Source organism: Myotis myotis, unplaced genomic scaffold (assembly GCF_014108235.1).
Source record: "Myotis myotis isolate mMyoMyo1 unplaced genomic scaffold, mMyoMyo1.p scaffold_m19_p_1, whole genome shotgun sequence".
Classification (NCBI taxonomy): domain Eukaryota; kingdom Metazoa; phylum Chordata; class Mammalia; order Chiroptera; family Vespertilionidae; genus Myotis; species Myotis myotis.
Window position 1 is genome coordinate 216,649,219 of NW_023416313.1, and position 13,985 is coordinate 216,663,203.

Here is a 13,985-nt window from a genome sequence, read left to right on the forward strand (position 1 = left end):
AACTGACGGAACCATCAGGTGATGACACAGACAGACACAGAGCCGGCCTGGAGCAGGTGTCTACCCCGGGACTACGCGCTTTAACGGGCCGCCCATTACCGAGTGCCCCTCCCCTTGCGAGGCGTCCGACTCGAACCTGCTAAACACATTTCCCACACGTTTGCTTACATCTTCTGGTCCGAGGAGCTCCTCCTTCCACGTCGTGAGACACGCCCCCGGGGGAAAGCACCCCGGCTCACCGTTCCGGTGATCATGATCACTTATATGGACTGTTACCTCCCTGAGTCCGAACCCCGTGGAAGGCGAGTGGACTGGTTTTGCACGTGGAGCTAAAAGGAAGGTGAAGGGTCGCAGCGTGCTATCAGTGGGCCTTACCAAGTCATCTGAAGTAAGATACAACCTGAGCATTTCATTCTTTGCGGAGAATCCTTGGTTGACACAATCAAAGTGTTTCATGACGTCAACTGAACAATACGAAAAAAATATATATATCTTGGGTTACTGGTAGGATAATGTCCATTAAAAATCATACTTTTAAACTGACAACGTATTTTTAAAAGAATAACAGTGGTGATGGTATGCTTTGCATTCATGTACCTCTAGATAACATTCTAAATCTTCGACCACTTTTCCTTTTAGAGATACGAAATCAGGATAGGAAGAAGGAAGGTTGGACTGAACACTAAAATAAACGATATCGTATACGAGGACACAGTGCAGATTTTTCAGAGATGGGCAAAAAACGGTGTTTGACTCTTAAGCTTCTCAACTTTGTGAGCATATGAAAGGGAGAGGACTTGGAGATTGGGAAAAAAATTGTTTTAATAGAGAGCTATGAATGTGAAGGTGACTCCTCTCGCAAAAAGGGGGGTGGGAGGGGGCGTGGAAGAGCCCTTTTCCTTATCTGGATGGAAAGGAAATTTCTTATACACAACAAAGTTGGGTCACGTGTGTTTTATTGTTTATTTGCTTTTGTTAACCCTGACCCGAGGTTATATTTTTCCCCCATTGACTTTTAGAGAGGGTGGAAGGGAGGGAGAGGCGAGGGGAAGTGAGAAGGAGAGAGAAACATTAATGTTCTGGGAGCCAAACCTGTGACCGTAGGGTGGGCAGGCTGACGCTCTAACCACTGAACAACACCAACAAGGACAGATCCTGTGTGTTTTTATCCATCCCGCCTATCTCTCTCTTTTGATTGAAGAGTTTAATCTACTTACATTTGAAGTAATTACTAAGTAAGCGCGACTTCTGTCATTTTGCTGTTAATTTTCTATATGCCTTATAACATTTTACCCTTATTTCCTGTATTACTGTCTTTTTTTTTAGAGAGAGTTGATTTTTTTATAGTTACACATTTAAGTTCCTTTCTAATTTCCTTTGTATATGCTCTTTATCTATTTTCTTTGTGGTTTCCATGGGATTACATTTAACATCCTAAAAGGTAAACACTCTAATTTGAATACATAGCACCTTAACTTCAATGACATAAAAACTGCTCCTTTACAGTTCTATCGCCACCCCTTTCAGTTATTGATGCCACAAATTTACATCTTTATACATTGTGTGCCCCAAAACATAAATTAACTTTCTTAAATACTTTCATCTCTTAAATTTTGTAGACTACAGGATCTTGAGTTACAAACCAAAGTTACAATAATACTAACTTTTATACTAATAAATTTTTTAAACGCGTATTAATTCATTAAATCATGTTAAAAAAAAGTATGTTACCAAAATACTAGCTTTTATAATTTCCCATCTGTTTACCTTTATTGAGATCTTTCTCTCTCCACATGGGTTCAGTGTACTGCCTAGTGTCCTTACATTTCGCCCTACAGGACACTCTTGAGAATTTCTTGCAGGGCAAATTTGTGGTAACAAACGCCCTCAGTTTTTGTTTATCTGAGAATGCCTCATTTTTCTCTCTCATTCTTGAAGGGCAGTTTCCCCAGGTATAAAACTCTTCGTTGATGGGTTTTCTCTTTTAGCATTTTGAATATTTTGGTCCACTGACTTCTGGCCTCTAAAGTTTCTAATGAGAAATCTCCTATTATCGTATTGAGAATCCTTAGTATTTAATGATTTGCTCTCTCTTGCTGTTTTCAAGATTCTCTGTCTTTGGTAGGACTCTGGGAATTCATCTTACTTGGAGTTTGTTGAGTTTCCTGAATGTTTATGTTCATGCCTTTCATAAAATTTGGGACATTTTCAGCAGTTATTTCTTTAAATATTCTCTCTGCCTCTTTCTCTCTCTTCTATTATTCCCATAATGTATATGCTGGTCCATTTGATGGTGTTCCACAGGTTCTTATTCTTTTGGCTTTTCTTCAATCTTTTTTCTTAGCTTCTCAACCTCAATAACTTCCTTTGTCCTATCTTCAAATTCACTGATTCCTTATTCTACATCCTCTAATCTGCCTTTGAATCTCTTTAGTGAATTTTTTATTTCAGTTATTGTTTTCAGCTCCTGGATTTCTTTTTTGGTTTCTGTTTTGGTTTTGTATCTCTTTATTAATATTTCTGTTTTGTTCATACATTGTTTTGTTAGCCTTCTCCACCTCTTTCGTTAGTTCTCTGAACATCTTTACGATGGTTGTTTTAAAGCCATTGCATAGTAGATCTGCTTTTCAGAAAAAGTTTCAGTTGATTTATTTTTTTCCCTTTGAATGGGCCATGCTTTCTTGTGTGTTTTTGTTGTTGCTGTTTTCTTCTTATGTGTGTATACCTTATGGTTTGTTGTTGCTGTTGTTGAAAACTAAACAATTGAATCTAATTATGGGTTAACTCTATAAATCAGATTCTTCCCATTCCCCAGTGTTTGCTTTTTTTGTTCTTTGTTTACTATTTGCTTTAATGTTGTTGGAGGCTGTCTCTGTGTATAGGATCAGCCTGAAGTGTACACGGAAGGTCCTCTCAGGTCTTTTCTGAGCCAGCATGTTTGCCTGGGCGTGTGCAGCAACTTTCTAATTTTCCCATATAAGAAGATTTTTTTTTTTTAGTTTTGTTTTTTTATGTCCTAATCCTTAATGTCTGACTCCCAGAAGGGAAAAAAAGTAAAAAATAAAAGAGGCTGGGAAAAGGACACTGGCCCTTTAAGTCCCCTGGAAATAATTTCAGCCAGAGGGAGAGCTTCTGGCTACAAAAGGGTGGGGGTGTGTGGCTAAGAACATGCCTGCTTCTGTGTCTGCACTTCCACGGTCAGCGGCGGCAGTCAGCAATCAGGGCACACAGCCCCAATATCTGCAAGACAGGGTCCCTTTCGCCTCCCCTGTCTTCTGCACGCCGTGTGCAGCTGCCCCAGAAACACCGCACAGCTGCCTGCCATGGGGTGAGGGTGGTGGGTGAGTGGGGAGCTTCTACTGCGATGAGTGGGCAATGACTAAAATTAACTACAATCTACTGTCCAAGCCTTCAGGAGATTTCAGGGTTTCAAATAGCTACATCAGACAGACGCTGCCAGCACAGTTGGAGGGGAGACAGATGGACTCCTGGTGCTTCCCGCTCTGCTACCTTTCCAGAATCCTCTCGTCCTTCTCCTTACCTTTAACCTGAGAAAAGAGGCTTTGATGGGACCACTGAATAATGTAGCATGTATTCCTTTAATTCGGGGTATAAACTCTGACTCCTGCTTGGATAAAAACAAGAGATGATTGGTGGAGAGGACAGGAGATGGTTTTATGGGAAGGAGGGGGCTACGTTGGAGTCCTGCACAAACCAAATTTTCTGGCGCAAAAAGCGCATGAGTGCTTCCCATGGGCCACTAGCTGTGGGTCACCGAGGGTCCTGCCCTCAAAGGTCTGGGTGGCAAGTGGGTCCGAGCAGAAAGAATTTGAAGGCACAGCTGGATTTTTAGGAGCAGGTAGAGGAATCGATGACCAATCAAAATAGAGAAGCTTTAGCCCTTCTTAGAACTGTAGATAAGACATTCCCATCCTCTATAATAAAAGCCTAATATGGTAAGTGTCCAGCCATCCAGTCATCTGTTCAACCAATCAAAGCATAATATGCCAATGATATGCTAAGGCCATTCAACTGCTCGCTATCATGTGCACTGACCACCAGGGGGCAGATGCTCCGACTGGTAGGTTAGCTTGCTGCTGGGGTCCAGCCGATCAGGACTGAGCGATGGGCTGGACACGCCCTGGAGCCCTCCTATGGTCCCTCCCCGTCTGGCCAACCTCCTGTGTCCCTCCCCAGCCCTGATTGTGCACCAGTGGGGTCCGTCGGCCTGGCCTGCGCTCTCTCACAATCCGAGGCCCCTTGTGGGATGTCGGAGAGCTGGTTTCAGCCCGATCCTGCTCAAAGCAGGAGAAGCCAGGCTCACAGCTGACGAGCACAGTGGCAGTGGTGGGACCCTCTCCCACCTCCTTAAGCCAGCAGTCAGACATCCCCTGAGGGCTCCTGGACTGCAGCGAGAGGGCACAGGCTGGGCCGAGGGGACCCTCCACCCCCGCCCCCCCCCCGAGTGCATGAATTTCGTGCACCGGGCTTCTAGTAGTTTAATGAAAGGGAGGGGACTCTGAAAACCCTAATACAAGTATCACAAATATGGCTTAAAGTACATTTTGAGGTTATACTGTTAAACAGTTTTCAAGGTCATCCCATACATTTATTTTGCCCACACCTGACAATGCTGCCAGATCTATTTTTTTTAAAGAATATATTTTATTGTTTTTTTACAGAGAGGAAGGGAGAGGGATAGAGAATTAGAAACATCGATGAGAGAGAAACATCGATCAGCTGCCTCCTGCACGCCCCCCACTAGGGATATGCCCGCAACCAAGGTACATGCCCTTGACCAGAATCGAACCCGGGACCCTTCAGTCCGCAGGCCGACGCTCTATCCACTGAGTCAAACCGGTTAGGGCCAGATCTATTTTTTAAAGCTATAATTTGATTCTAAAGTCCAAATCACTTATCTGCTTTTTAAAAAATCTTTACTGACACTCCATTGCCTAATGAATAAACTCCTTAAAGGAAGAGCAGCGAAACAGAAGGAAATTAACTCCTTTTAGTAACATACTTCGAGCCAGACTCTGGGTTTACATGCCATTGTGTGCCATATGACTTATTGTCTCCTCTTTAAAAAAGATTGAACCAAGACTCAGGAAGATTAAGGCATTGCTCAAAGGTCACCCAACTCACAACAGTAGTCAGAGTAGAACCAAGATGTTTCTGTGTCTAAGGGCCATCCTCTCTTTATCCTGCTAGAGCCAGTGGCTCTCAACCTTCTGGCCCTTTAAATACAGTTCCTCATGTTGTGACCCAACCATAAAATTATTTTCGTTGCTACTTCATCACTGTAATGTTGCTACTGTTATGAATCGTAATGTAAATATCTGATGTGCAGGATGGTCTTAGGCGACCGCTAAAGAGGTCGCGACCCACAGGTTGAGAACTGCTGTTCTACAAGCTATACCATTTCATAGAAGGAACTTGAGTACCTGTGAATTTTGGTGTCCATGGGGGTTTTAGAACCAATCCCCTGCAGATACCGAGGGGCCACTGGAGTTAAATTTGGGGGGAGTCAAAAGTTATTCTCAGATTTTTGGATTGCAGGGGGTCAGCTCCCCTAACCTCCACGTTGTTAAAGGTCACTGTATATCAGGAAAATTTCTCCATCTTAATCTACTAGCCTTATAATTCAGTTTATAATTCATACTACCAGCAACTATTCATGGACAGAAAATAAAAAAGATCTATTCAAAAGATCTATTCAAATAAAGTTCTGTCAGTAAAAAACACTCCTTAAATTTTAAAGAGTCTATGACTTCTAAGTAATGAAATACTATAACAAAAGCAAAGCCTCTACGTACACAACTTAACAACACATTCACAGTGGTATTATTAGAAACCTCTGAACCAGAGTACAACAGATAATACCTTGGAACAGCGGAAGATATGGCAATGAAGAAGTACTAAAAGAAAAATATTGTAACTGTTAGCAAGGAAGGGATATAAAGAACTCCTGAGAAGAAAATAGAGAGTAAGAGAGTCGTAAACTTACCTTTACTATTATATATTATTCCTGATGAAAAATCAAACATGTTCAAAAGCAAAATTATAACATATGAAAGTAGCAGTTCCATCTGTTGGAAGAAATAAGAATTATTTCCATTTGATAACTCTGAACATATTTTTGCGTTCCTTTGCTCTAAACAGCTACCCAGTGTAGAAACAGCTCTTCCTTTAAGTTAACAATATTTATGTGACAAAAGCAGGCAACATAGTAATGACTAAGCTCTACATTGACTCCCTACTTGGTATTAAAGATATTTACAAGTATAATTATTGCAAACTAAAGAGGTATGGCTCAGGTTTTTCTTCAATGCAGATAGCTTCTGGAGAGGCGTGATCAATTCTATAGCTGCGTACACACAGAACCTGACTTAAAGACGCGAGGGCAGTGTAGCTGTACCTCAATCTGAGATTCTGACTGCAGTGTGTTTGGGAGAGACAATGCACATGAGTCCAAAATGCAAGGCCCTGGCCACTCTTCACTCACGCCTTTTCTGAGTTGTGTTTGTCGTGGGAAACCTTGAGGGACGAGGCTCTCTTCCCCGGACAAGAGCAGGCTTGTTTCCATGGTGAATCTCCCAAGGTCGGTGTTCCTCTCCTGTAATGCGCCCACTATGTGCGTAAGCGAACCTCTGTTATGGGCGGAATTGCGCCCCTTCAAAAATTCATATTTGAGTCCTAAACCCCAGTACCTGACAATGTGGTTGTATTTGGAGAAAAAGGTCGTGATAGAGGTGATTACGTTAAAATGAGGACGTTGGGGTGGCTCTACTCCAATATGACTGGCGTCCTTATAAGAAAGGGAAATTTGGACGCTGGGAAGGTGATGTGAAGACACAGGGAGAAGGTAGCCATCTACAAGCCAAAGAAAAGCCTGGACAGATCCTTCCCTCGTGTCCCTCAGAAGGAATCCACGTCCCAACACCTTGACCTCAAATTCGGAGCCTCCAGAATGGTGAGACGACAGATTTCTGTTGTTGAAGCTTGCCTACTCTGTGGTATTTTGCTTAGTGGCCCCGGTAAATTAATGCACCACCCATAATAGATAGCCACTCCATGGGCCTCAGGGGCCGGGGGAACTGGAGTGAGCATCATGCTGATGCCTGGCTGTTGCTTTTGCTGTGAGTGATAAAGACCTTGCCTGTGATGGAGGGGGTCTTCTGTCTTTTGCCAGCGTCCAAGAAATGGGAACACACTGACTTTTCAGTTGTGGGGAGAGTAAAATCCAGATCTTGTGCGGCTCCTGACAACTGCTGAGCAAATTAAATTTAACTGATGTTTTCTCCTCCCTCAAAACTGATGTGCTTGATTCAGTGCATTTAATTGACAATGAAAGCTCAAACAGTGTTGGATTTTGAAATTCATGGTCCTTATCACATAGTTAGGGAAGAATTTTTTATTGAATTTATTGGGGTGACATCTATAATAATAAAAGCATAATATTCTAATTAGACTGGGCGTCCTTCCAGATGAAGCCAGGGCTGCAAGGGAGGCCCGTGTCCCAGGTGCCAGAGGGAAGCCAGTGCAGGCAGCTGGGGGAAGGAAAGCCTACTCTTGCACGAATTTTGTGCATCAGGCCTCTAGTTGCTTAATAAAATTATATAGGTTTCAGGTGTAAAATTCTATCATACATTATCTGTACGTTGTATTGTGTGTTCACCACCCCAAGTCAAATCTCCTTCCATCACATTTATCCTCAAAGGGGAGAATTTTTTTGAAGTGCATTTTTTATACCTAAAAGAAAACTTATTTTCACAAGGGAAGAGGAAATAAATGGTTCATCAAAATTATATCAGCATGGTGCTATACTTAATTATATTTTGGTTGTAGGAATAAATTTAAAATTAAATGGAGAGGTTATCACAGTCAAACTTTGAAATAGTGCCCTTACCAGGACAATCTTGTATTATTTTGCTAAACATTCAAGTTCAGGGATGAAACACCATTAGAACCCCTCAGTATTCCTCACCCCTGGAAAACTGACTAAAATGTATTATGCTCCAACACCCCAGTGTGAATAACCTATTATTTTATTTTAATTTTTAAAAAATCTTTTCTTTTTTAAAAACATGTATTTATTTATTTATTTATTTATTTTGAGAGAGGGTGAGAAAGATAGAAACAGTGATGTGAGAGAAACATCAATTGGCTGCCTCATTCATGACTGCCCACTGGGGATCCAGCCCACAACCAGGGCATGTGACCAAACCAGTGACTTGGTTAATGGGTCGATGCTCAACCACTGAGCCACACCAACTGGGCTGGATGATCTGTTATTAAGTTATCCTCAAAGTTGCTCCACGTCAATTCTCTCAAATAAATATTTTTTAAAATCTCTAATTTTATTTGCATGCATTTGGTTGTCTCTATCTTTGACCAAAGAACTAAAAACTTACTTTGAAAAGTTTTTTTTTAATGCTTGCATTAAGAAAAAGGAAACATGAGAAAACGTAATTCAAGAGAGAGACTATTAAGGTGCAATCATTGGGTTCTTTATGCCACCAGCTTCATGTTTCCTTATTTTAGCTATTCAGCCCAATATATATATTCAAAATTCGTGCAAGAGTAGGCCTTCCTTCCCCCGGCTGCTAGTACCAGCTTCCCTCTGGCACCCAGGACCTGGGCTTCCCTCGCAGCCACAGCTTCAACTGGAAGGTTGTCCGGAAGGACGTCCAGTCTAATTAGCAAATACACTTTTATTATTATAGATATGTACACACACACATACACATTTAGAGATGGAAAGTACTTTAGAGTTGATACATGAGGCATGAAGTAAAATGTTCAAAGTCTGTTACTAACTAGTGACAAAGGTGGTTTAGAACCGACTTCTCCAGATTCAATAGATCTAGTCAGCATACAAAGATGCCACAAAGTGAAAATTTTAAAAAGTGAAGATATAAAATACATGATTAGATTTGAACTCTCACCAAAACAGCTAAATCCATCCACCATAATTCTGCTCCATACATACATCAGTCTCATTCTTTAATATTATAACTTTTCTCAGTGTGGTACTATCTTCCTTCAATAATCATCTCATGGTAAGGAAAAGGCACAGCCTTCGGCTATGATCAGCCCTGCCCACTGACATGTTGACTCTTTGGAAAGTTACTTAATTTCTACAAGCTCATTTCCTATTCAGTAAAGTAGGGATAACACTTCACAGGGTCATTGTGAGAATTAGGATAGTGAAGACCTGGGTGAGGTGTGTAGAGGCTGGGAGGAAGGGGGAAATGGGAAATATCTGTAATGCTATCAACAATAAAAACATATAAAAATATGAATATAATATATTAAAAAATCTAATAGCTACTTTACAATGAATAAGCATGCAATAAATACTAGCTCAGAATCCATATCATTATACACCGAAGCAACTTCTTTATCCTCATCACACTCGCCTCCTGGCCTCTTAGTAGTTAAATTACCTCCGGTTATCATTCCCATATAATTATTATGAGTTTTACATAATTGTCAGATATAAGTCACATATCTGGGCATTTTTTCTTCTCTGGCACCAGGTGAATATTGGGAATTGTCCCCAAAGAAAGAACCTACCTCCCCCACCATTTGCAGTTACTCCACTATCATAGAACAGTTATATATTGTAAACTCATACTATGGGGGTCCTTATTTCTTACTGTAAGTCCCTCCTAACGGGATGCCCGACTGGTTGCACTTTTATATTTTGTGTTTTCCCAAGCTTTCTCCCACAAAAGTTGAGAAAGAAGTCCTGAAAAGCTGAATTTTCAGTTTACTGGTCTAGGAGTCCACTTAACTTTGGTAACAGCCAATCAGCTGCTGCCCCGATCAGAAGCCTGCTCGGAAAATCTGAAGGGCAGGCAGTTGGAATTTCCAACTAACTGCCTCTTTCTGAGGCCAAGGTCATTTTCTTTAAAAATGTACAAGAGGTGACGTTTCTCCAAACCTACCATCTTTAGTACAACAGCCATCTAGGAAGGTTCAGAAACCCACCCGAGACTACCCATAAGATAATCCAATCCTCACAGGATTATTGAGTGCCTGAAGAAAACAGAGACGTTGAAAGATCACGCTAACTACATACAGTGACGTTTAAGAGAAGAAAATCGGAGAGAGCTTCATAGCTGTGTCTTGAGGAAGAGTGGGCCCCTAAGAACTGGAGAAGATCCTGTTGGTAGAGGAAATGAGATTAGTAAATACATGAAGCACCGAGATAGGAAAGAGCTGTGTACACCTGGGGAGCAGGAAGACCGACGAAATGCCCATCTGTTGTCCAGATTCACCGTGTGGCTGCCTGGGGGGCTGATGACCCCCTCAGGCTGTCTTTGACTAGTGAGCCCAGACGAAACCTTTCTAACTCAGCACCTTGACTAGTCGTGAAAGGTCACAGAGGCTAACAGATGAATATCTTCAATCTTGGTAATAAAACCTGTTTCACACTCATGTTCTCCTTCAGAAGTCCCTTCATGCGGCCATGGAGAACCTGCTTTACACTCAGGTGATGAAAGATAGCTGGTACCAGGGTTTACTCTATTCCTGGGAGAGCCTGTGTAAGAAACACCTTTCTCTCACTTGTTCTGCTGACCTTGACCCAAGAAGAAAGTGACTCCTTAATCTGAAATAAGGTGCCAAACTCAACAAAATCTCTCTCCTAATAAAGGCTCCTTTCCCAGAAACCTGGGACTCTCTCTCTTTTGTTGCTAATTTCCCACTAGAGAAGGTGACCAAGCTTATTGATGGAAGCAAGTGGTAGTTTTCGGTCTCTGTAGCAACGCTGTGACAAGTTGTTTCCCTAAAAGGCATCAACACCGAAACGTCTGCACAATGTTGAAGGTACACACTGATGGCCCACACAGTATCTGACCGATACACCTAGGAATAAAAAATGTATGTCCCATGCATCATTCTTAGGGAGTTTCTTGAGAATGTACTCAAGCAAAGCAAAAGACATGGGATGCAGAGGAATTGGAGCCAACCTAGGAGAAGGTGAGTCTGGGGATGACACGTGGGCAGCGAGCCTGGAGAGTAAGTTGTCCAGATTGGAACAGAGTGACAGAGGGCTCCTGCTGGGGGAGGAGGAGGGAATAAGAAAGAAAGAAACCTCACCGTGTGAAGTATGATTGAGAAGACAGACAAACTTTAAGAGGCACATTATTCTCTTACCAACAAGAAAAAAATAAAAGGCGATAAACTCTAAGAAAAACAAAATACTCTATAATGAAGTAATGTTCCATCTTTTAATTTACTTTTCTGGTTTGCTTTTTAAAAAATGTTTTTATTGCCTGGCCAGTGTAGCTCAGTGGTTGAGCGTCGACCTATGAATCAGGAGGTCACAGTTCAAGTCCCAGTCAGGACACATGCCCAGGTTGTGGGCTTGATCCCAGTACAGGGCGTGCAAGAGGCAGCCGATCAGTGATTCTCTCATCCTTGATGTCTCTATCTCTCCCTCCCTCTCCCTTCCTCTCTGAAATCAATAAAAATATATTAAAAAATAAAGTAGCTTACTAGACATCCTGTTATCTCTATATTTTTGAACCTAACAATACATCTTGAAGCTTTTTCCTTCGAGCTGCCCCATTCTTTGTTAGTGGCTGCTGCTTATTCCACTGTATGGATGTACCATAATTTCTATAACCAGCCACCTATATTGATAGACATATCAGCCGTTCCCAATCTTTGTCTATCACAAAGAATATTCTAGTTTTATTTGCTGATTGATTTTTAGAGAAAGAAACATCGATTTGTTGTTCCACTTATTTATGCATTTGTTGGTTGATTCTTGTATGTACCCTGACTGGGGATTGAACTTGCAACATCGGCGTATCCGTAGGACACTCTAACCAACTGAGCTACCCAGCCAGGGCCCCAAAGAATATGCTCATCCATATGTCATTTCACACATGAGTAAATATAACTATAATATAAATTTCTGGGAATAAAATGGCTAGGTTAAAGGAAAAGTGCTTTTAAAATGTCGCTTTTCTCCATTTGCTCACCGCCGCTGTTGTAGAAATGTCCAGTCCCACCACTGGCATGTGAGTGCCGTTTTCTCCACACCCTCACCAACCACAGAATTATATTATCAGCGCCTCTGCATTTCCGCTACTGTATGCCTCCTTTTCCCTGAAGTGTTAATTCGTAGGTTTGCCCATTCTTTTCTGGATTGTTGAAGTTTTCTTATTGATTTATAAGCATTTTTTTTTCTTAATCCTCATCTGAGGATTTTTTTTTTTCCATTGCTTTTCAGAGAGAGCGGAAGGGAGGGAGGAAGGAGAGAGAGAGAGAGAGAGAGGGAGAACGCTAGAGAGAAACATTGATGTGAGAGAGAGACACACACATAGACCTCTAAAAGCGGCCCAACTTGGGGTGAGTATTGAACCTGCAACCCTGGTACATGCCCTTGATGGGGAATCCAACCTGCAACCCTTGGGTGTGCGGGCCGATGCTCTAACCACTAAGCACACCAGCCAGGGCTAAGCATTTTTATATGTTAAGGAAAGTAGCCCTTTGTGAGGTGAATTATAAAAAGTTTCCTCCATCTGTCCTTTGTCATTTGACGTTTTTATGGTGATGTGATTTTTTTTATAGTTAAATAAATAGATTTTCTCTTTTATCTTTGGTAATTTATGGTTTCACTTTTAATGCGACTTCTTTGATTCATCTGGAAATCATTTTGGTATAATCTGTGAAGTAGAGATCCAATTTTTTTTTTTAAGGTGGCTACTCAGTTGTCCCAACACCCTTTACTAACTTCTTTCTCCACTGTTTTGAATGAAGACATTTAGCTAATGGCTGTGTATATTTGTGTCTGTTTCTGGGTTTTCAAGCCTGTTCCTTTGAATTCTTGATCCATTCACGAATTTCATTATTTTAAGTATTTCATTAGTTTTTATATTTAGTAGTTAGCACCCTTTCATTAAATACACTCAATATAGTTAGTACTCTCTTTTCAGACTTTTCATGGTAATTATTTGTCCATATATTTAGAAGCAGCTTGTCCAAGTTCAAACAAACCAAAAAAGCCCTGTTGGGGTCCCTTAGATTAACTTAAGGAGAATCGGTATTATGATGTTGAGTTTTCCTATCCCTACGCGGCAAGGCCTTTACATTTCTTTAAGTCTTTTTTTTTCGTTCTCTCCATGGTGTTTTACAAATCTCTCCATATAGATTCTGCATGGTTCATGCATCAATTCCTTTCTTTTCATCTTTTCAAACCTATGCAGTGGGATTTCTTCCATCTCCACTTCTAACTGGTTGTTTGACTACACGAAGCTCTGGTTTTGTGCCTTTTGTCTCACTGATCCCACTGAATCATCCCACCACTTAGCCTTTCTGTTGATTCCAGGGGTCTGCAAATAGTGGTTTAACCTCCTTCGTTTGACAATTTCATTTACTGTTTATTTTTACTTCAGTCTAACGGACAATACCTCCAGAACAAAGATAATTATGATGAATTCAATTCACCTTTATTCCTGACTTTAATGGGAGTGCTTCTAGTGCTTGCTGTTAAACATGACGCATCGCGAGTCTTCTGCAGCTTACAGTTTGATTCTGCAGTTGCTGATCTGTTAACACCATTCCATTTGAACGGGCTCAATTCACCTCAGTTCAGTCCACCCCAGCCTACTGAAGTTGAACCTACTCTCGGGGGTGGGGGTTGGGGGGAAGGCTTGATGGAGAGTCAGCAGCTCTGTGGAATGGTGGTGGCTGAGAGCAGACACAAACGCAGAAGACTGTCAACTTCGAAAAATGGAATACAAAAATGGTATCAGGGCCATGTTTTCTCCTCTAAACATTTTCCTGAAGCAAAAAGGTAAGTTTCCCCAAATCCTATGGAGGTAGGAGTTAGAGAAAACTATTTGTAGCTGGCTTATCTGAATTGATACAGATAATGTACAACCTGTTTGCTTAGGAATCCGGTTTATCCATGTGACAGGTGGTAAGATGACGCCATACTTAACTTTGTCTTTACGTTCCTGTTT

The 13,985-nt window shown here is 41.4% G+C and overlaps 1 protein-coding gene across 1 annotated transcript in view; it reads right to left on the bottom strand.

Moving 5' to 3' along the window:
- Positions 1-6,089, bottom strand: part of CATSPERB (cation channel sperm associated auxiliary subunit beta) — an 80,979-nt gene extending 74,890 nt beyond the window's left edge. The window contains exons 1-2 of the mRNA XM_036325563.1: positions 6,008-6,089; positions 376-464 (exon numbers count right to left, since the gene is read on the bottom strand). Of these exons, the coding sequence (XP_036181456.1) occupies positions 376-464; positions 6,008-6,089 (171 nt within the window). The remainder of the gene's footprint in view (positions 1-375; positions 465-6,007) is intronic.
- Positions 6,090-13,985: the final 7,896 nt, after the last annotated feature.